Source organism: Acomys russatus, chromosome 10 (genome assembly GCF_903995435.1).
Source record: "Acomys russatus chromosome 10, mAcoRus1.1, whole genome shotgun sequence".
In the NCBI taxonomy this organism is placed as follows: Eukaryota; Metazoa; Chordata; class Mammalia; order Rodentia; family Muridae; genus Acomys; species Acomys russatus.
Genome location: NC_067146.1, coordinates 17,430,691 through 17,454,794, shown reverse-complemented (window position 1 = coordinate 17,454,794; position 24,104 = coordinate 17,430,691). Strand labels below are relative to the sequence as shown.

Here is a 24,104-nt window from a genome sequence, read left to right as displayed (position 1 = left end):
CTGAGAAAAATAAGACAAAAGAAAATTATTATGTCATGTCTCTTGTCATGATCTTGTCATTGATATATTGGTGCATTTACTTATATGTAACAATAATAATCAATGAAAAAGAGACCATTGATTTGAGGGGTAAAGAGAGCAGGTATGGAAAGGGTTGGCAGGAGGAAAGGGAAAGAAGGAAGTGATAATGTGATATCTCACTAAAAATACTTTTAAAAGAATCATTAATATAGAAAATAAATTTTGGGCTGTTTTCTATTTATATACCTTTAAAAAGGCAAAAAATTTCAGTGTATTCACTAGGTTTAACCAGAGATCCCATGACATCCTTTTTTTTGTAATTTATTTTAATTTTTATTCGACATCCTGGTCATAGCCCCATTTCTCCTCTCCTTCCATTCACACCCACCGTTCCTCTCCCCCCTTCTCCTCTATTCATCAGAAAAGGGGAACCCCCTCTTCTCATCCACCCCGCTGCATCCAGTCACATTAGGACTGTGCCTGTCCTTTTCCCGTGTAGCCTGGCAAGGAAGTCCCACCAGTGGGGAATGATCAAAAAATTGGTATCAGAGGATACACTTACTTACTAGAGTGCCCTTACTAGAGGAAACACATGAAGCCTGCCCGTTGACTATATGTGTGAAGGAGACCTAAGTGCAGTCAATCCACGGTCCTTGGTTGGTGCTTTTGTCTCAGCAAGGCCCCTCTGGGTCCCGGTTAGTTGGCTCTTACAATCTTCTTGTGGAACTCCTGTCACCTCCAGGTCCTTTTCTCCTTCCCTCACTTTTTCATAAGATTCCCTATGCTTCCCTGTGTTTCACCCTCTGTTTTGAACCTCTGCTGGGTGAAACCTCTCAGAGGACAGACAGCACTGTTAGGTTCTTTTCTACAAGCAAAGCAGAGTTAATGGTGTCAGGGGTTGGCTCTCTCCCATGGTGGGTCTCGGGCTGGGCCAGGCAATGATTTTACATTCCCTCAATCTCTGCTCTATCTGCTCTATCTTTATCCCTGCACATCTTGTAGACAGGGTAAATTAGGGGTGGACATTTTTGTGTGTGGGTTGATATTCACCTCCCCCTACTATGGGTCTTGTCTAGTTAGGGGTACCCTCTTTGGGCCTGTACATTATAGTATGTTTATCCTGTACTATATGGTTAAAGCCCACTTATAAGTGAGTATATCCATGTGTGTCTTTCTGGGTCTGGGTTATCTCACTCAAGATAATCTTTGCTAGCTTCATCCATTAGTCTGCAAATTTCATGATTTCTTTGTTCTTAATAGCTGAGAAGCATTGCGTACCACAGTTTCTTCATCCATTCTTTGGTTGAGGGACATCTAGGTTGTTTCCAGATTCTGCCTATAAAGCTGCTATGAATGTAGTTGAGAGAATGTCCTTGTTGTATGGTGGAGCATGTTTTGAGTATATACCCAGGAGTGGTATAGCTGGGTCTTATGGTAGCACTATTCCCAGTTTTCTGAGAAAGCACCAGATTGATTTGCAAAGTGATTGTACAAGTTTGCACTCCCACCAGCAATGGAGGAGTGTACCCCTTTTTCCACATCCTCAGCAGCATGTGCTGTCACTTGGAGTTGAGTTTTTTTGCAGGGTGATAATTAAGGGTCTATTTGCATTTTTCTACACATAGACACCCAGTTAGACCAGCACCATTTGTTGAAGATGCTATCTTGTTTTCCATTATATGGTTTTGGCGTCTTTGTCAAAAATCAAGTGTCCATAGGTGTGTGGGTTTATTTTTGGGTGTTATATTTCATTCCATTGATCCACCTGTCTGTTTCTATGACAGTGCCATGCAGTTTTTATTACTGTTGCTCTATAGTACAGATTGAGATCAGGGATGGAGAGACCTTCAGAAGATTTTTATTATACAGGATTGTCTTAGCTATATTGGATTTTTTTCCATATGAAGTTTAGAATTGTTCTTTCAAGGTCTATAAAGAATTGGGTTCATATTTTGATGGACATTGCACTATATATATAGACTGATTTTTGGTAAGATGACTAATTTTTACTATGTTGATTCCACAGATTCATAAGCATGGGACATCTTTTGATCTTCTGATATCATCTTCACTTTCTTTCTTCAGAATTTGAAGTTCTTGTCACACAGGTTTGACGTGCTTGGCTAGAGTTATACCAAGATACTTTATATTGTTTGTGGTTATTGTGAGGTGTGTAGTGTCCCTTATTTCTTTATCAGCCCATTTGTCATTTGCATACAGGAGACCTACTGATTTTTTAAAAATTAATCCTGTACCCAGCCACTTTTCCGATGGTGTTTATCAGCTGTAGGAGTTCTCTGGGTGTGTTTTTGTGGTCAGTTATATATACTATTATATCATCTAAAAATAGTGAAACTTCTTCCTTTCTAATTTGTAACCTCTTGATCTCTCTTAGCCATCTTACTGTTCTAGCTGGAACTTCAACTACTTACTGAAGACATATGGAGAGAGCAGACAGCCTTGTCTTGACCCTGATCTTAGTGGAATTTCTTTGAGTCTCTCTTCATTTAATTTGATGTTGGCATTGGCTTGCTGTACATAGCCTTTATTATGTTTAGAATGGGCCATGTATCCCTGATCTTTCCAAGATTTTCATCATGAAGGGGTGGTGAATTTTGTCAAAGGATTTTTTCTGTATCTAATGAAATGATCATGTGATTTTTTTCCAGTTTGTTTATATGGTGAATTACATTGATGGATTTTTTTGGATGGATTTTTATATATTGAACTATCCCTCCATTCCTGGGATGAAGGCTACTTGATCATGGTGGATGATGTATTTAATGTGTTCTTGGATTTGGTTTGTGAGTATTTTATTGATATTTTTGCATCAATATTCATGAGTGAAATTGATCTGAAATTCTGTGTTGAGTCCTTGTGTGGTTTATGCATCAATGTGACTGTGGCCTTATAGAATGAGTTTGGCAATGTTCCTTCTATTTCTATTTTGTGGAATAGTTTGAAGAGTATTGGTAATAGTTCTTCTTTGAATGCCTGGTAGAATTCTGTGATAAAACTATCTGGCCCTGGTATTTTGTTGTTGTTGGGAGACTTTTGATGACTCCTTCTTTTCCTTAGGGGTTTAGAACATTTAAACTGTTTACCTGATCTTGATTCAACTTTGGTAAGTGAGATTTATCAAGAAAATTCATCATTTCCTTTAAATTTTATAATTTTGTAGAATATAGGTTTTTGAATTAAGCCTAATGATTTTTTGGATTTCTTCAGTGACTATTGTTATGTCCCCTTTTTCATTTTTGATTTTGCTAATTTGTTTGTTTGTTTGTTTTTTGAAACAAGGTTTCTCTGTGTATCAGCCCTGTATATCCTAGAATTCTACTTGTAGACCAGGCTGACCTCAAACTCAGAGACACACCTGCCTCTGCCTCCTGAGTGCTGGAATTAAAGGCGTACGCCACCGCATCCAACCTCATTTTGTTTATTTGAATATTCTACCTCTGCCTTTTAGTTTGGCTAAGGGTTAGTCCATCTCGTTGATTTTTCTAAACATACCAGCCCTTGGTTTTACTGATTCTTTGTGTAATTCTCTTTGTTTCTAATTTATTGATTTCAGTCCTGAGTTTGATTCTTTGTTGTGTTTTGTTCCAGAGCTTTCAGGTGTGGTGTTAAGTTGCTAGTACGGGATTTCCCTAATTTCTTTATGAAGATGCTTAGTGCTATGAACTTTCTTTTTATCACTGCTTTCATTGTGTTCCATAGGTTTGGGTATGTTGTGCCTTCCTTTTCATTGAATTCTAGAAAGTCTTTAATTTCTTTCTTTCTTTCATTTTTGACCTAGTGGTCATTGAAATGGGAGTTGTTTAGTTTCCATGAATATGTGGGCTTTCTGCTGTTTCTGTTGTTGTTGGGGTCCAGCTGTAATCCATGGTGGGCTGGTAAGAAACAAGGGGTCATTTCAATCTTCTTGTATCTGCTGAGGCTTGCTTTGTGGCTGAGTTTATAGTCAATTTTGGAGAAGGTTCCATGAGGTGCTGAGAAAATGATATATTCTTTTGTATTCATGTGAAATGTTCTGTAGATATCTGTTAGGTCCACATGGTTCATGAAGTCTGTTAGTTTTTTTAATTTATCATAGTATGGTGAGACTCATAGCCAAACATTGGGCGATGCATGTGTAGGGAGTCTCGTGGAAAAGTGGGAAAAGGACCATAAGGTGACAAGAGTTCCACAAGAAGACCGACAGAGCCAACTAACCAGGGCCCAGAGGGGCCTGTGGAGTCTGAAGCAGCAACCAAGAACCATGCATGGACTGGATCTAGGTCCTCTTTACAGATGTAGCTGATGAGCAACTCAGGCTTCATCTGTGTCCACTAGTAAGAGGAGCAGGAGCTAGCTTTGATATGGACTCTGTTGCCTGCTTTTTGATTACTTCCCCTTGATGGGACTGCCTTGCCAGGCCATAGGGGAAGAGGACGAACTCAGTGCTGATCTGACTTGATGAGCTGGGGTGAGTTGGTGGCAGGGGATTCCTTTTTCTGAGGAATAGGGGAAGGGTGATGAGGGAGGGAGGGTTGAACTGGTAGGAGAAAAAGGAGGGGGCTATGACAGGGATGTAAAGTGAATAAATAAATAAACTAATAAAAAATTATAATTCTTATATAAAATAGAATCCATTTCTAAGTGTTCTAGACTAATTTGCACATATAAAGATGAAGACTAACAAATCAATGAATCATACGTATTTATTTGGTTTTGTGGTCTTTTTCTTTCATCCTAATCTGCTATTTGGTAGACTAGAAAGAACCAGAACGCTACGTTCCTGAAACATATCGAGTCTTTCTACTTCCATTATTAGACATCTCCTGGCTCTGCATAGGACAATTGATATGTAGAGGTATCCCCACACAATTTCTTGTCTAAACTAGGATAGTTTTGAGTGCTAAGAGTTACCTGTTAATTATCACACTAAGATGTTGGGGTGGAAACCATTACCACAAATAATACTCTGCTCACTCCATATACAGCTGCAAAGGGAACAGCCCCCCCCCCCCCATGCTCTTTATGTCTTAAGGGACAAAGAAATTTCTAGAATAGTATGCCAGAAACACTTTTGTGGGTTTTTGTTTTGTTTTTTGTCTCTTCTTCACCTTTCCAAAGGAGGTGAAACTACTTGGCTGGTCAATGAGTTTGGCAGAAGAAGCTGAGCACACAGTCCTCAAATATAACCATTGCCAAAGCAACTGATGGAACTGTTGACTTTTTTGGAAAGACTTCCCAAGACATTCTACAAGCTTCTGATACTATAAAAAACGATAGCCTTTGCTTTCTAATGCTAAACTCATGTGTCCATATAGACTTTCAGAAAAGTAAATTTAAATTAATCTTTTTGTCACTGTATTCATCCCTCCTACTACCAATTTATTAACAATATTCTCTAGAATGTTCCTTGAAAAGGAGTACTGTATCTTCATTCTTAGATGTCAAAGAACTTCCGAGACTCTTCTGCTTCAATAAAGGTAATCTAAATTGAATTCTTGTCTTTGTCCATGCGTTAATCATGATTTTATCAGATGCAATCTAGTTTCCACTTTACTTTGTAAAATTTGAGCTACATTTATTAAAGTAAAATAAAAACATAAGTAAAATTATTACTCCAAATTTGTATTTTTTCTTCTTTTAAAAACCTCCTTAGCCAGGTGGTGGTGGTGGTGGTGGTGGTGGCGGTGGTGGAGCACACCTTTAATCCCATCACTCGGGAAGCAGAGGCAGGAGGATCGCTGTGAGTTCAAGGCCAGCCTGGTCAACAAAGTGAGTCCAGGACAGCCAAGGCTAACACAGAAAGACCCTGTCTCGAAAAACAAAAACCAAACCAAACCAAAACAAAAAGACCTCCTTGAAAAAAAGGAGTTAGCTTGAAGATGTGTATTAGTTTTGCGCATTGTTATAATTACATTTCTCATCTCTTTGGAAGAACACCTGACAAGAACTACTTAACAGAGGAGAGAAAAGCATTATGGGTGGAGCTCTGTCTGTCTGTTTGTCTGTCTGTCTGTCCATGGTGGTGCTCATAGAGCCAGGCAGCTGCTTGTTACTTCTTGCCTGACATTGGGAAGCAGAGTGGGCTATAACCAAAGCCTGCTTTTTCATGGTAGGCTCCATCTCTGGAGGGTTCTGCAACCTCTTAAATAACACCAGTGGCTGGCCATCAGTTGTTAAATGTGTGTTAGGGTCATCGAAACCACCAAGAAGCCTGTGTTGATCTACTGCACTATTCAACTTTCATTTTAAAAGAAGAAACCAAAGATATCAACAGCACTTCCAAAGATGAACAAATATGCCCTTGCAGCACCTTAGAAATAATGGATCTGAATAAATAGTCATGGAAGGTACAGCAACATACCTAATAAGATGAATCTTTCTGGATAATGAAGCAAGTGTGTGTTGTGCTAGTCAGGGTGTGACTGATCTGCCTTGTGTTTCTGGAATGAAAGGCACCAAACTCCATACAACACGTTAGTTGCTTAGATTTATATTTAGCACCACAGTGCTGCTTTAGTCATCTGAGCACCCTGAAGTTGAAAAGTCTAATCATGCAAGCATCCCTTTCTGAGAAAGGACTCCTCTCTCTTCTCTAGCCAAAGGATCTGTGGGGTGAAATGGAGAGGCCATAGAGACTGAGTGTAAGGAAAGGTGAAGCCATTAGCGGACTGATTCACGCACAACCTGCCCTCCGTTGTCTGCAGACTGCTGTGTTGACAGTTTTCTAGTCTCTGTTTAGCTGCATCAGCAAAACAGTCACCTTTGGAGTCTCTTCTGTGTTAGATTCTGTATCACTGAGCAAACCTGACAGAACAACTTGAGGGAAGGAGGCTCCCAGAGTGTTCAGGCCATGGTTGTTTGACTCCACGCGCTTGTGTGGAACATCATGAGAGGACTCTGTCAGAGGAGCCGTGTTCACTTCACAGCGGAGAGGAAGCAGACCAAAGACAACAAGGACGGATAAACACAAACCCCACGGCCCATCCCTGTGACCTACTTCCTGAAGTTTCCCGAACTTTACAAATAATGCCACCATTACATCAACAGCCAAACATTTGAATCTGGGGAATCCCTTTTATATTCAGTCTAAAATTCTTCCTTAAATATGCACCCTTTATATTTAGTTATACAATGTTCTCCTTTTAAATCATTTCAAAAAATGTTTTCCTCTTCCTCCTCTTCCTCCTCTTCCTCCTCCTCCTTCTCCTCCTCTTTCTTCTTCTTCTCCAAAACAAATGTAGGTGACCCTGATTCCCGTCTTCTGGCCACATCTGTCACATCTGGCCATCTTCTCTTTTGTGTCAACCGTCATCTCAGCTCAGAAGACATTGAACTCTATTTCAGAATAATCAGTCCCTGGCTTCCTGCTGTACATCTCTCTCTGTACACAAAGCCCTCCAGTCGACATCTCTTTTTCACTTGTGTACTCTTTGTTTTCCTTCTTCTGCATCTTCTCTAACTTCCTCATCATTCCCTCCATCTGGGCACTGCTGCAATTTTAGCCAGTTGGACATCAGCCTGAAGCTTATTCACACCCTTGAAACCACACTTGGTGGTGTAACATTTTGCACTCACATAGCATCTTACAGAACTGGTTTTTGCTCCAGATGACGTGTAGGTTGTTTTTACAGTTCCTATGCAGTGTGAATAAAAACAATAACAAATTGTACATCTACTATTGTTTTCGTAAAGATGTGTGCTGACTATGGTCATATATGTATATTTCCTAACTTATCCACTATCCAGGAAAAATGTTGGTAGCAGAATTTCAAATTCTAGTGGTCAGAGACCACTAATGTGGAAGTCAAACCTAGTTTTATAGTGAAGATCCTAAGGAGGGAGGAGGGGAGATTTTTTACCTGATGATAGAGTTTTTAAAATTTTATTTTTTTCAAGACAAGGCTTCTCTGTGTCACCCTGGCTATCCTGGAAATCACTTTGTAGACTAGGTTGGCCTCGTAGAACCACCTGCCTTTGCCTCCCAAGTGCTGGGACTAAAAGTGTGTGCCACCACACCTGGTTGATCGTGGCTTTCCAATCTAATGTTCAAATGCTCCCTTTTATTCTTACTTTATGACCTACTCTCAGAGTTTGATTAGGAATTTTTGTCCTGGCTTTTCTCAGCGTGACTCCTTCCCTTCTCTAGCTATGAAATACTTACCCTCTAATCCTCCCCAGGTAGCTGTGGAATATGATATTTTTCGGTTACAGATGTCCGCACTTTTGGGCACTACTTCCTTATCTAACAGATGCTATAGCCAGAACAGCTGTGAGCGGTACAGGGACCTGGAGAGGAGGGCCACGGTAGGCAGAGACGCAGACTGTGGCTTCACTTCAAGAATAAGCGGTCTTTATTTCTCCCCTGCTGCGTATACACTGTTTAGCTAGCTGGGCCTACTAGCGCTAGCATTGCAAGCCGAATTTAAAATATTTTTCTCAGTTCTTCCTTCCACTCATCCCTACAAACAGCAGCTTCCGTCTGCATATCTGAGTTCTTCCTTGCTCACTTCCTGCCCAGGTGGCTTTGTTTTGCCCGGGAGGGCAGTCTTCCGAGGTTTTATCCTGGTCATCCAGCTTCCCACAGTCACCCGGCCACATCTGGGTCATGGCGTGTGCTTTGGAAAGAAGCTACAGAGCAAGTGCATCCATCGACCAGATGAGAACTGTGGAGAAAGGCCTATGAGGATGCACATAAAATATATTTGTGTAAAAAAGAGATTATTAATATTACTTTTGTTGTTATAATTCTTTATTTAATTTTATGACATCAGGCAGGTTTTTATTTTTTCTTAAAAAATAAAACCCAGCCCTTAATTCACCTTACAGGTATCTCACTCACATAGGGCACACATTTTTCTGCCTCACTGTTTCTATCCTACATACGGACATATACATCCCTTATTTTTTTATTTTTTATTTTATATATATTTTATTAATTTATTCATATTATATCTCAATTGTTATCCCATCCCTTGTATCCTCCCATTCCTTCCTCCCTCCCTCCCATTTTCCCCCTACTCCCCTCTCCTTTTTTTTCCTAGACGAGGTTTCTCTGTGTAGCCTTGACTGTCCTGGACTCCCTTTGTAGACCAGGCTGACTCAAGCACACAGAGATCCACATGCCTCTGCCTTCCCCAAGTGCTAGGATAACAGGAACATGCAACTGAATCCAGATCAGCCACCTTTCTTTTTTTTTATTTTATTAATTTATTCATATTACATCTCAATCGGTATCCCATCCCTTGTATCCTCCCATTCCTCCCTCCCTCCCATTTTCCCCTTACTCCTGCCCCCTATGACTGTGACTGAGGGGGGCCTTCTCCCCCTGTATATGCTCATAGGGTATCAAGTCTCTTCTTGGTAGCCTGCTATCCTTCCTCTGAGTGCCACCAGGCCTTCCCATTCAGGGGATGTGGTCAGATATTTTTAAATACGTACACTACATAACAAACTGATACAGCTCCAGCCATATTGCTTTCAGGGTACAACCTGATTGGCTTGAGTGCATCCCTGTGAGTCCTTATGTTCTGGCAAGATTCTTTGGCAGTTTTCTGTCTTAACTGACTACATGTGACTGAAAAGCCAAGTTTTACCTGCAGTGCAATTGCTGAGAGTATGGCATAATTCCTTCATAGGAGAATACTGGTTTTAAGGAAATAACAGTTTTTAAAAGTTTATTTATGTGCCTAAGAAAAGCTGTTGGCCAAATCTACAATCAACAACAGAATAACTGACACTTCTTGTTTCTGTGCCATCTTAGGCTATTCCTGTGGGAACAATCAAATAAACTCATGAGGTCAGTACACTTCAAATTCAGGGTACTACTTTTTGTTAATACACTATGTTATTTATTTTTGTCCTACATAACATTTGCTGAAGTGCCAATACTTGTTAATTACCAAGTGGACATGTATTTAAAGTCCTTTTCCTAATAATAGGAAAATGTAACTGTAAATTAAGATGCTCTTTTCTAGTTAGCCTCACACCAAAGGCTTGTTGGTGTGTGATAGTTTGGGCCATGGACTAAGAATGATAGGAAATTAAATTCAGAGCAAACAGCAAGCTTGCATCATAGATGGGCACCGAGTTTAAATAGATGAGGATTTGTATGAAATTTCTAGTCCTTATTCATTAAATCTCCTTCAACGTTTCAAGGAGGGAAGAAACGTCTCAGTTTTTTTCTCTTGTTCAGGTGACACCATGAGTAAGTGTGTATATAAACCCTGAAAATACTCAATTTGTACTATAAAGCTAACTGGGTATTTGAGTCCTTCATGTGAGCATTTGTTTTTGCTTTTAGTACACTTTTGTCATGCTGAAAACAGCGATCCATGTGCAGCCCGTGGGTGGTGCAGCTTGGAGAACTGATGCTCTTCGCTCTGGTTACTCAGGCAGCTCTCAAACCAGCAGCGCCTCCGGTGAGCAAGGACCAGCCGTTCAGCATTTTCTGGGCCGCCCCTACTTTGTTTTGTAAGGATAATTTTGATGTAAATATTAACCTTCAAGCATTCAGCATCATTACAAATCCTTTAGAAACCCAGAGCGGCTCCACGATTAGCATATTTTATCCAAATGAGCTCGGACACTACCCTTATTTCTCTGAAGACGGGAAATCCTTCTATGGAGGAATACCTCAGAACGTGAATCTCTCTGAGCACCTCAAGAAAAGTGCCAGGGACATTGCAGACACTGTCACGTGGTGGAGGTCAGAAGGACTTGCTGTTATTGACTGGGAAGCCTGGAAACCGCAGTGGGATAGGAATTGGGGAAGCAGAAGAATATATAAAACCCACTCGTTAGCTCTCACGCGGGACCACCACCCTGACTGGTCAGAAACCAAAGTGAGAACAGCTGCGGAACAGGAATTTGAAAACGCTGGTCGGAGTTTTTTGAATGTTACTCTCACGTTGGCTTTAGAAATGAGACCGAAGCTTTTATGGGGCTTCTATCTCTATCCAGACTGCTACAATTATGATTACCGGTTAAACGCAGAGTTCTACACAGGCCGTTGCCCAGATGATGAACTTTTCCGCAATGACCAGCTCTTGTGGCTGTGGGAAAAAAGCGCAGCACTTTATCCTTCCATATATTTGAGTAAAATATTAAAATCAAACGTAAATGCACTGAAATTTGTTCATTTTCGAGTGAGGGAAGCCCTGAGAGTGGCTGAAATGCCTAGAAAGGACTATGCTTTGCCAGTTTTTATTTTTTCCAGACCATTTTATTTGCAGAGTTTTGAAGCTCTGTCAGAGGTAAGAGAAAAAAAAAAAAATCCTCATATATAGACAATATGAAATTAGTAGAGTGTATGTAAAGTTTAGAAAGAAATCTTTGGGTGATAATCATTTATCTTTAAAATGTTATTCTAGTATTAAAAGAGCATATTTATTCAAGTGTGGAATTAATTCTGAGATTCCAAACAACTGCTGATTAGACATACCATGTAGAATTTTAGATGAAAAAAAAAAAAACAAAACAAAACAAAAAAAAACCTCATTTAGACAGCCAGGACTACACAGAGAAACCCCAGCTTAAAAAATAAAAATCAAAGCAAAACAAAACAGAAAAAGTTTCAGCCAACCAACCAACCAACCAGACAGACAAAAAACTCATTTAGAATTCACAAGAGTTTCTTATAAGGGTTCTGGTGATTTTCCAGATTAGAAGTATATAAAATGGAGATTTGGGATTAAGGTATTAACCAATCGAACTCATAATATATTTTTCCTGTTCAACATACTATGTTTACTGAAAAGATGGCGTAGATTCTATTGAATGTTTTTTAGGAGTCCACAATGTGGTCTAATAGTGCCAATGGATAGAGTAGTTTATATTAAAAGACATTTTGATAATTGGTTGTAATTGTCTACTTGACACAATTTAGAATCACCAGGCAAGAAATTGTTTAGATTGGGCTGCCCTGTGGGCATGTATGTGTAGGCAAAGGATGGGGGGCTTGGGGTATGGAGAGAAATGTCTTAAATCTTCTGGTTGGTATGGGAAGACCCAGCCTACAAGTGGGCTACAGCATGATCTGGAAGCAGACCCTGGAGTGTATACACAAGCAGAGAGTGAGCTGAGGAACAGCAGGCATGCAGGCATCCATTCTGCCTGTGCTCACGACTGGGTGTGGCGAGCTGCTTCAAATCCCTGCTGCCGTGACTTCTTGGAGATGATGAGTAGTCATCTCACACTGCGGAGCACTTTCTGCTATACTTTGTTTTTGTCGGGGTATCTTATCACAGCAACGGGAAATGAAGCCAGGACAGCTTTAACACCAAGTCTGAGGCATAGAAATATTTGATGACCTTGCCTGGGAAATAATGAGTTTGCAGATCTTGAAGTGCTCAACTGTCAGCCAGATTGTCACTTGGGGCATTCCCGCATGGATGTAACCATTAGGCAGATGGATGCATGAGAGCCTTGCCACCACTGTCTGAGTGCCAACAACTCCATTAGTGACTAACACAGAGCTCACATCCTCAGACCACCTATGTCAGATAAGGACACTTACATGAAGAAGCAACTCTTCCTAAAAGATTTTAGAATAAGACCTGTCAAACCAATGTTTCTTATATATTATTGGTTAGACTATCTTGTTTTTATCATCACAAGATTCGATTCCATTGATCAACCACCCTATTTCTATGGGTTCCTTCAATAAGTTTAGGACAAAAAGTATCATAAAGGTAAAAACATTGATAGAGTCTCAGCAGTGTATGATCCACGTTTACTCAAAGGTAGTGCCACTTTTACTTAGCCTGTTTATTTATTTATTGGTTTTTCAAGACAGGGTTTTTTTCTGTGTAGCTTTGGCTGTCCTGGACTTGCTTTGTAGACCAGGCTGGCCTCGAACTCACAGTGGTCTGCCTGCCTCTGCTTCCCTAGTGCTGGGATTACAGGGGTGCACCACCATGTTTTAGCTTTTGTTTAATGGGATACTTCCTGTACTAGAAGAAAAGCCACGCTTTAGGGCAACGTTAATTCTTAAGATGTTCATGCGCATGTATAGTTACTTTGGCTCTGGATAACTTCATGCCGTTAGTTCTAGTACTATTTTGAGTGCAGCACAGACTAAGCCTTTATTTCAAAAGCCAGTTCTGGGCCAAAGGTGGAGGGCTCAGCTTTGAAGACCTGACAACCTGAGTTTGATCTCTATAGCCCACAATAGAAAAAGAGAACCAAGTCCTTCAAGATGTCCTCTACTCTCCACACATGCACTGGAGCACATCTGTACACACACACACACACACACACACACACACACACACACACACACACACTAAATATGAGACATGTTGTTTTAAAAGCTACTTTTCTGAATTCTTTAAGGCTTTGTTCTTGCTTACCAAAGTCTTTTCACCAAACTATTCCTCAACTAATAGACCTTGTAAATAACACTTTTTCAAATTCTTTTGGCAAATAGACTTGAGCTACCAGCCTGGCAATTAAGTCCATTCTTGCAGCAGTAACACCAATGTCATGGGTAACTAATCACTTTCTGGTTGGATTTAAGGCCTATTTCACAAGATGAAACCTATGCCTGGCACCATTATTGGGCCAAAGAACCTTTGGCTAGATGGGCCAAACTACTACTGCTGCTGCTGCTGCTTTTCTGCTAAATGAAAACAAAACCAAAAAACAACAGCAACAACAACAACAAACTGATGAACTGCCTTTTGCAGTAGATGATGATTAATCCAGATGCCCACAACTGGCCAAGATACAGAGACTAGTAAGAGACCATGGCATGTTCCGCCTAAACAGCATACATATTACACCACCCCTCCTAAGGCTCAGAGAGCATTGCAGAAGAAGGGACAAGAAGAACGGAAGAGCCATTGGTGTTGCCCTTAGGGACGCAGAGCAGTTGTGACAGCATGCAGAAGGCCAGCATAAGCACCAGCCAAACAAAATCCCAGCATTAAGAGGAAATGTGCAGGAAGTCTCAGGTCCAGGGGAGGAGCTGTTGGTGACTGACGGAGCCGGGAGAGGGACAGTCAGCTTTCTTTAAGAGTGTGACATCTGGTAGGTTAATCATGACCTGCTTGCTTGTCACACACCTAAGAGCATGTGAGCAGCACAGATTGGACTTGCAGCATTAAGAAAAAAAGAGCAAGTTGAATGGGGAGGAAAAATGGGTGGATCTGATAGTTGTTAGGAGAGGGGGGTGAATTTAATTAAAACATTTGCTTAAAATGTTATGGATGTTTCAAAAAACTAATTTTAAGGTTGAAGTTATCTCTTCTAAATGATTTAATGCCTAGAAAGAACACTGTTATTAATGCTAATAGTAAAACAAATAATCCAAGAAGCTGGAAGGTTCATCTTAATAGTAAATGGCGAATTGAGAACATGTACAGCTCTTAACTTTGAAACTTTTTTTCTACTCTTATGTTTTAAAACAATTTATTTTCATCTTTATTTTTGGGTGTTCGTGAGTGCGGGGGTGGAGGTGGAGGTGCGTGCGTACTCAAGGATTCCAGAAGCAGGTGTTGGGACTTGTGGGGATGGAGTTTCCGGCCCTTGTAAACTGCCTGATAAAGATTCTGGGAACCAAGCTCAGGTCCTCTGCAAGGGACACGCTACTCCAAAGCGCGGAGGCATCTCTCCACATCCTATGCTTAGACTTTAAATGTGAATTATATGCTATTCCCTCTGAACTCTACTTCATAACCCAAAAAACCACACACTGTACTCATTAAAAGTACGCAATTTTCTAAAAACTATCATTAATAAGTTTTGATGCTTTCTTATTGATGTGTATGCATCACATATCAATCAATGGCGTCAATTATTTTCACCTATTGTCTAAGAAATATAACCCTTTAAATTTTGGTTTTTCAAAACAGGGTTTCTCTTGTAGTCCTGACTGTTCTGAACTCGCTTTGTAGACTAGGTTACAAACTCACAAAGATCTGCCTGCTTTTGCCTCCCAAGTTGAGTGCTGGGATTACAGGTGTGCACCACCACGCCAGGCCAGAAACATAACTTTTTAATGCAAATTTTGTTTCTAAGCAATTAGCTTTTGTTAGTCTTTCAAATGTGCAAAAGACTTGTCTTATATTTAAGGAATGTGGTTTATGCAACAGAAGAATGAGTTAATTTCCTGTGTTAATTAGAAGCGACCCTAAGCATAAACCCCCAAACCTAAAATGTTCTAAAATCTGAAACTGTTTGAACTGACCAGCTGCAACAAGAGAAACATTCTACATCTGACCTCAGGTGACTGGTCACAGTGAAAACATAGACACATTAAAAGCATTTATTGTATAAAAAGTATTTTTATGCATTTTGTATAAAGTTTCTATGGAACATGAAAATGGATTTTGTGCCTAGATTTGGATCTCATACTGCAATGTTTTATTATGCATATGCAGAATATTCTAAAATCTGAAAATGTCAGAAGCTTGGCGTGGTTCTGGCCCAAGCATTACAAATAAGAGACACTGAATTCATGTTATTGGACCTTTCTCTCATGTAGGAAAGCTTGGTTACAGCGTGGAGATTTGCTCACCTGGTCCCTGAGCGCCACGGTCTTTCAAAGGATCTCTAGTACACTGCTGGGGAGGAAAAAATTTTGACCATTTCCTCTGTTGTTCATCCCACCTTCCTTCTAATTTTGCTTGCCATTTCTTTGCTTTTGGCCCAGAACCATGAACATAATAACCTCCTCCTCAATATCTAATCTATCCAGTCGCTCAGCTTGACAGTCATCTGAATGCCTTCTCCCCTTCCACTACTATCCACCAGCTAGCTAAGAAGTGTGTATCTGAATTAGAGATGACTCCCTCTTGCTTTTCTTGCTTGGTATTGCATTTGTTGGGCCTCTATAATTTGTCACACAACAATTCCCATCATCCCTTGCTATTGTCTTTCATCCTTAACATCTTGACATCCCTATACATTTAGTTCTTTACATGGCTGCAAAATGTGTCTTACTAAAGTTGCAGCTTTGTACCTTTGCAGTAGTAAATGTGTGCAGATAAGGCTTTTTATTGATACCATTTGTTGGGTGACAATTTCATACCCTACACAATGCATTTTGTCCACTCCCCCGCTCTCATGCTTCCTCCCTCTCCCGTGACTCTCTCCTTCTCCGAATCTCTTTTACCACGTTCATATCCTTTTATTTTGTTTTGTGATCTTGATTTTAGAAAAGGTTTCAATGTGACCGTGGGTTGGGAACTATCCTCTAGCACCTGATGGATGCATCCCTGGGCGCACAACTGAGGACAATGGCTGACTCACCCTAGAGTCTCCCAATAGCCAGTAGAATAGCAAGGAAGGTTAGGGTTCTATGAGCTCCTCCCATTCATGATCCACTGTTGACAGGCCCAGTGCCCCAATAACTCTAGCTGCTCGGACAGCATGTTTGAAATGGCTGTGTTATGCTTTAAAGACAGACTTTGCAGCCTTTATCCATACTTCTGACCAGAACCCTAGAGGGGGTGGGTAACGGTTATGTTTAGGGCTGAGTAGTCAACTGGCACTTACTCTCAGTGCCTTGAGCTCCTTGCATCTCCACATTCACAAAGCCTTTCACTGAAAGGAAAAGATTCTCCTTTAAGCCCGAGAGCAGCATTTCTCTACGCACATAACCATAGACATTTAGGAGGCAGTCTGACATTATACGGATGTGACTAAACAGGAATATTCAGTTCCTTCATACAACCTGACTTCTTTCACGATAGTTTATTTTATTTTTGTTTTTGAGATTATAATTTGATTACAACATTTTTTTTTCATTTCTTTTCCCCCCTCCAATCCCTCCCAGATACTCCAATGTACCCCTCCCAACTCTCCTTCAAATTCACAGCCTATTTTCAATAATTATTATTACATGCATATTCGTGTATATACATACATATTCCTAAATGTAACTTGTTGAGCTCATACAATGCTACCTATATGTCCTCAGGGTTGATGTTTGGCACTGGACAAGCGGTTGGTGTGTTATTCCCTGGGGAAGGTCACCTGTCCTGTTCCCAGCTTTCTTCAGTTGCCTACAGCCCTTTGTGTAGGGTTGAGGCCTCCTGGGCTTCTCTCCATCCAGGCTGGCACCTTATTAGTGCTGTTCTTGTTTGACCTACATCTGGGCAGTCACGTTGGTGAGGCTTTCTGGGTAATAGGTTCTGATATTTCCAGGAGATGCGATCTCATAGTAAGCTCCCTGATCCTTTGGTTCTTACAGTCTTCCTCTTCCCCTCTTTCACAATGCTCCCTGAGCCTTAGGAGCAGGAATGTTTTGTGGACGTATTGACTGGGACAGGGCTCCACAGCTCGACGTTTTGATTGGTTGTGTTTGCTGTATAGAGAAGTTTGCTTGATGAGAGGGGTAAAGGCTACTTTACTTATACACTTTTTTGTTTGTTTTGAGACAGGGTTTCTCTGTGTAGACTTGGCTGTCCTGGACTCGCTTTGTAGACCAGGTTGCCCTCGAACTCACAGCGATCCTCCTGCCTCTGCCTCCCAAGTGCTGGGATTAAAGGTGTGCACCACCACCACCCGGCTGACATTTTGTTTTTCAAGACAGGATTTTGTTATAGGATCGTTGATCCCATTGTGATCCCTGAGACTGAACTGTGAATCCCTGTTCTTGTGGTTGAGCCCTAGCACACCTTTTATCCAAGAACTTTCTGCTTATTGTAAACAGGTGATTAAGGTGTGGTTCAGCCAGCCTTACACACACCTTTAATCCAAGAGCCATCTGTACACAGGATGTAATAAAGTTGACTCTAGGTCAAGAGGCAGAGCAAGAAACCAGCTGACAGAGGTTAAAGAGTAGGTGGGACTTTGAGTTGAGGGGTGTTTAAGACAGCTGTAGAAGTAGAAGAGTTTTTTTGGAGGGGGCTGTTTGGTTAGCTTTTTTGTTTTTGTTTATTTGTTTTGTTTTGTTTGGGTCTTTGGTGCTCTTTTGGGTTTGGGATTTTAGCTTGGCTCTTAGAGCTCCATGGCCTTTGGCATTTCAGGCTTTGAGCTAGTAAGTATTTGACCTTGTTTTTTTGTTTGTTTGGGGTTTTTTTTGTTGTTTGTCTGTTTGTTTGCCTTTCCTCCTGGGCTGTCAGCTGAGCTAGTGAGCCTTTTGGGCCTTCTCCATTGGGATGTGAGCTGAATAGAAAATTCAGCTGGATGCTTTCTCTGACTCCCTGAGCTAGCAGGTTTTTTACCACAACATCTGGCACCCGAGTCTTTATTGATAAAGTAGAAGAATCTGGGATCTTCCATTAAAACAACAGGGTTTTTCTATGTAGCTGTCCTGGACCAGGATGGCCTCAAACTCACAATGGTCTGCCTGCCTCTGCCTCCCCAGTGCTGTGATTACAGGTGTGCACCACTGTGCCAGGCTGCAGAAATATTTTTAAGTAAATATTTTTAAATATTAGGTAAAAAATTAATTAAAAATACTTATATTTTTACGTATACATATATATGGCTATAGAGACAAATATTCATTGGTTGTTTTTAGAGATTATTCTGGCTTAGTAAATCAGTGGTTGTAGATTCCCCTCCACTAATAGTGTCATTATCACTGAGTAGTTACCTAGTTTCCAGCACCAGGCATGGTCTTCCTTTTGTTGAACTGTTGAATATGCCTTAATTCTAATTACAAAGAAGTTGGCCTTTGACCAGTTGTATAGAAACAAGCATGGATTCTGTTCCGTGCAACAGGCCTCAAATTCAGCCAGGCAAAGCAGTTGGTTATCCCCATAAAAATAGTGGGTGCATCATGCCTGGTATATTGGTGCTATGATTTGTAAGGTTCAAGTCTGGGTGAGACCATGAGTGCCCTCTCTCTCCCAGCAACCTCCGTAGCATCTTCTGGTACTAGAAAACCTAGCCAGTCAGGAGGAAACCTGTAGTTTGATCTCAGCTTGATTTCTCTGTATGTTATTGTCAGGAGCCATAGGACCTTGCCTGACCTGCCCCAGTGGCTGAGAGGCCCTGCTGGCTGAAAGCCACAGCTGTCTGCATATTTGAGATAATTATTCTGCCTGGCTACCACAAAGATCCAGCCTGACCTTGAGAAAGAGAACATTCAGTGTATCGAGACTTCTGTATAGTCGCCCCACTCCACACCTGCTGTCCTTGGGCCTGGCCCAGAAGATTTTGTAACTTTCCACTGCATTCCTTCTCACCCCCGCCTTTTCAGAAGCTTATTATAAATTTGGATACCCCCTTATAATAAACGGCCCTCGATAAGCAAGTTTTTCCTGGGCTCGTGCCTTTCTCTCGCCTTATTCTTTATTCACAGGTCGCGGCCCTCCTCACCACTCCATGAATAACTGAACCCGCGGGTCGGGAACATGTTATAACCAAGGTGTGTGGTGTGTTCATCACTAGGGCCTCACAGAATTGTAGGACAACTAAGAGAAAGGCAAGAGGCAGTTGCACAAGGCCTCCGGGGGCTTCCTGGCTGACAGAACATAACAAGGCATCCCTCAACCCCTCAACCGGCACTGCGCTTTCTCTTCAACACACTATGGATTTTAGGAACAGCACTGTCGCAATAGTCATAAGCAGATGATTTTTTTTCTTTGTAGTTGGTCATGCTCCTGTACAAGGATTCATATATTTTTACTTTTCTCCACAATGTGGACATTAGTTCACTGTATTGTTATTTGTTCATATGTCTGTCTTAAACAATGTTTTACAGAACTTTAGACGAGGAACTAGAATCTGTTTATTTTTTATGGCCTTGCTATTCAAAGCATTTCCTGGAATACTGGAGTATTATTGGATAACCTAAAATGCCCAAGTCATCTTTTCCAGTTCTTATATATCTGTTTTCTTTATAAACAAAAATTATATTCTTAATGAATAAGAAATGCCTAACTTGACTTGACCCACATTTCTCCCGGTCCTTCTCTTTTCCAGGAGGACTTAGTGCACACCATTGGTGAAAGTGCTGCACTGGGAGCAGCGGGAATCATATTGTGGGGAGGATACGAATATTCTGAGTCAAAGGTCAGTAGCGATTTCTCTGTTGGTATTACATCCTAGTCGTGATTCTCAACCTCCCTAGTGCCACGGCCCTTTAACACTCTTCCTCATGTTGTGGTGACCCCCAGGCATAAAACTACTCTTGTTGCTACTTCATAACTGTGATTCTGCTACTGTTATGAACCATAATGTAAGTATCTTTGGAGACTGAAGTTTACCAAAGGGGCCGTGATCCACAGGTTGAGGACTGCTGTTTTAGATAGCGACTTTAAAAGTTTAAAACAGTTTTTAAACATCTGAGCAACATTATCTCACATCAGTTGGCTGCTGCTGATTTGTTTCCCTGGCTTTAACAAAGTCCAAAGACCAAAGGGATAAGCACTGCGCACCGGATTCTATGCTGGACTGCGGTTAGCAGACGGGTGGACAAGCACAGTCTTCAACTGGGCAGCCTAAAGTAAGAAGCTGATTGTTAGGTCCTAAGGGTGTAATTTGGAGTATGCCGAGTAACTGCTCTCAGTCTTGCTTTCTTCATTTAACTCTTGGACTAGGATCAAACTCACAATGCAGGAGTTTTAGTCAAATAAACGCTATTGCATATGCCCGACACAAGCTATCATGAAAATTTGAAAATAATTTTATTACTATGAAAAATGCATTCTCTACAATTAGTTTTTGTTTTGATTGTAGCTTATAATAAATATGTACAAAGAAGGGAAATTGCATCTATACAATAGTTGATTGATATTTTTAAAAATATGCAGTTAGAACAGTTCACATGTCATTTATTTATTTTTAGCAAATTTAGAAGTGCATAATCCAGCATTGTTAATTATAGATATCATGTCACAGCAGATTTCTAGCGTGTGTTTGTCTAGCATGCATGTATCATTCAATGTACTGGTTTGACAGTTTAGATAATTCATGTATAAATGGACTCATACAGCATTTGATTTCTACTTTTACTTAGCATAATGTCTTCTGGATTCGCTAGCTTTGTCCTAAATGGCAGATTTTCCTCCTATTTTTAAAGGCTGAATTATATTCCATTGCATGCATCACGTGGTCACTATGCAGTCATCTGTTGATGGACACATGGATTAGTTACAGTCCTTGGCTACAAACAATAGCCCCACATCGAATACAGAAGTCGGGATGCCCCTTCCAGGTTGTTACTTAATCCCTCTTGCATATGTTCCCATAATTGTGTATGATGCATGTGCATATATGCATGCATTGCACCATAGTTCTATTTGTAAGCTTTTTGAGGACCTTCTACACTGTAGTCTATAGGTCTTGCATCTTTTTACATTTTGATCAGCAGGCTGAAAGGGTTCTGAACAATGTCATCAATGCATGGAATCTCTACATGTGATCTAATATTAGCCAGCCTTGTGGGTACAGGGTAATGCCTCACTGTAGCTCTGATTTGCTCTGTGCCTTCCCATTGAGTGTCGGGATTAAAGATGTGTGCCATCATGCCCGGTTCTGTTTGCCATATTTCCTGTTTTACAGATTGAACCTGAAGCCTCACACATGCTTGGCAAGGGCTGTACCCGTGAGCTGTGTTCTTCGCTCTCATCTTACCTCATTCTTTTAGATGAGATCTTATTAGGTTGCCTGAGATGGCCTTGAACTCAACTCTGTAGGCCACTCACGACGCCGCCTTCTGTTTCTCTTGGCTCAGCCTCCCATTTAGCTGTGGCTACAGGCCGATGCCACCTAATCTGGCTATACTAGGTATTTTTTTCTTTCATTTATCGTGTGTGTTATTTTGCGTCATTTAGATTTTGGATATGTAGCCGGTTACTGCAGGAAACAGGAGTTTTGCACACGTTTTCCATTGCTCTGTAGGATGCCTTTTTATTCTGTTGACGGCCTCATTTCTCCTTTGTGTGCAGAAGTGTTTAGTCTGACATAGTTTTACTTGTTTACTTCTGCTTCTGTCACCGTGCTTCTGGTCTCATGCAAGAAAATTGCCACAATTGACAGGAGGCAGGAAGAAAACTATGTCTTCTGTTAAGGTTTTATCAGTTTCTGGCTTTTTATGTTGGAGTTTAATCCACTTTTTGTTAAGCTTCATATATTGTATAAGCTAGTGAATCAATTTTGCTTGGACAATTTTTCCAACACTTTGTTAACAAGTTGGTCTTTCCCATGTGGTGTGTTCTTGACTCCCTTGTCAAGGACCAGTTGATTGTGTACATGCGAGTTTATTTCTGGACTCGGTTCTTTTCTTTAAGCATGTTTCATTCTTTTTTTTTTCCCCCCTTTACAGGAGGCTTGCTTATCTGTGCAACAAACTGTTCAGGGGCTGTTGGGCCCCTACGTTCTCAATGTAACATCTGCAGCAAAGCTCTGTAGTCGAAGCCTGTGTAACAGTCATGGAAGATGTGTTCGAAAGGCATCTGAATCCTCTTTTTATCTGCACTTGCCTGGAGACAGCCGGAAGAATTACATCACGAACAAGGGCTTCAAATTTGTCATTTCTCCAAGGAGTAAGCTGAAGACAATAATGAATATGAAAAATGGATTTGTGTGTCATTGTTACTATGGCTGGCATGGAGAGTCCTGTAGATCTCGTTTTCCAAACCTCTTGAGTTGGAAGAGCAAGGCTCCTGCAACAGTGTTTAATTCATTAGTTTTTCTTGGCATGGTCTTATCTGCGATGCTGGTGAATTTTATTCCTATTCCCTAATACAATTTCAATTTTTCTTTAAAATACTAAAGAGAAGAAAATGTTATCTTTCTTTGATTTCAAGCTTTTTCTAAAGAATTTTTAGTTTTGAGTTCCATATAAATTGTTTGTTCGATGTTTATTTCATGCTAGGTAATAGGACTAGACTGGTCCTCATGGAGCTTAGAAATTAAGAATAAAGAAGCGGTAAATAGCCACACATATGTGACGGTTATAGTACTTTATACAACCAAGAGAAAACAGGCTTAAGGGCACTAGGAAGTATTAGAGAGCACACTAGAAATTCTTTACAAGATAGTCACACACGGTCTTTACAGTGAGAAGATGACGTAGCAGAAGAAACAGGTCAGTGTTATCCAAGAGCCAAACATTACTATTTGCCCCTGTAATCTGAGTACCTGGAAGGCAGAGAGATCAATTGCAAGTTCACAGCCAGGTTGGCCTACAAAATGAGTAGAAGCCACTCAAGACAACATTGTGAGAGTTTGTCTCAAAAAAAGGAAAAAATAAAAATAAAAAAGGGAAAATACAGAAGAACGTATCTGGGAAAGTGTCCCTGAAATAAAGGAAAGCAAACCCAGAGGGAACAACTCTGCATTCCAGGGATTGTGAAGTTTTAAACAACAAGCAATTCAACAACAATGGAAGCAGCGGTGGGGGCAGCAGCAGCAGCAGCAGCAGGATGCTAACCCATGGAAATAAAACTGACTCTTTAAATGTTTTCGTTGGAGATTAACTTTATCCAGAGCACCTTGGCTATCCATTCGGCTCATCAATATAAAAAGATAAGCCTTACTAGCTTCCTTCATAACAGAATTTATGTGAAAAATTCTTTCATTTGGTACTTTTTGGTTCATTGAAATATATTATATTTCAACAGTTTGCTGATTTTCACTGGCTGGTAATTTATTTGAAAACCTCATTATAGTGACCTGACATAGTTGTAGTCCAAATAATTTTATGTCACAAATACTTAATATTTTCACAAAGACTCAATAGTGTGTGGTGCCCTACATATTATTTACTTTCTAAGGCTAGGAAAGGTGCTTTCTTGTTTAATATGTTCCAGATATTTCACTATTATGTAGATTACATCCTGGAACACAGGTAGAATGTCATAAAAAGTCATATTCAGATTCTCATACTAACATTAATTGGTTCATTGATTAATGATTACATCATGTATTCTGGGAAAAAATAAAAGGTAAAGAAGCAATGAAATACCAGAAGCTATACTGAAGGGTCCTGATGCTGGGGTGGAACCCTGCTAGCTCAGAGAGGCAGAGAAAGCACCTAGCTGACCTTCCTACTCTACCGAAGGAAAAGGCCCAAAACCAGAGCTAAAGAGCTTCTTTTTTTTTCCACATTGTCTTAATTACCCTTCTCTCAAAGCTCCTCTTATCTACTTAATTTCTGCCAACTGGGTTCTTGATCTAGGGTT

General features: G+C 40.5%; 1 protein-coding gene across 1 annotated transcript; it reads left to right on the top strand.

Annotated features, from left to right (window-relative positions):
• Positions 1–10,352: 10,352 nt before the first annotated feature.
• Positions 10,353–22,663, top strand: LOC127194247 (hyaluronidase-4-like). Its single transcript, XM_051151567.1, has 3 exons — positions 10,353–11,273; positions 19,900–19,989; positions 22,244–22,663. Exons 1-3 carry the CDS (start codon positions 10,353–10,355, stop codon positions 22,661–22,663), a joined length of 1,431 nt encoding a protein of 476 aa, XP_051007524.1.
• The last annotated feature ends 1,441 nt before the right edge of the window (positions 22,664–24,104 follow it).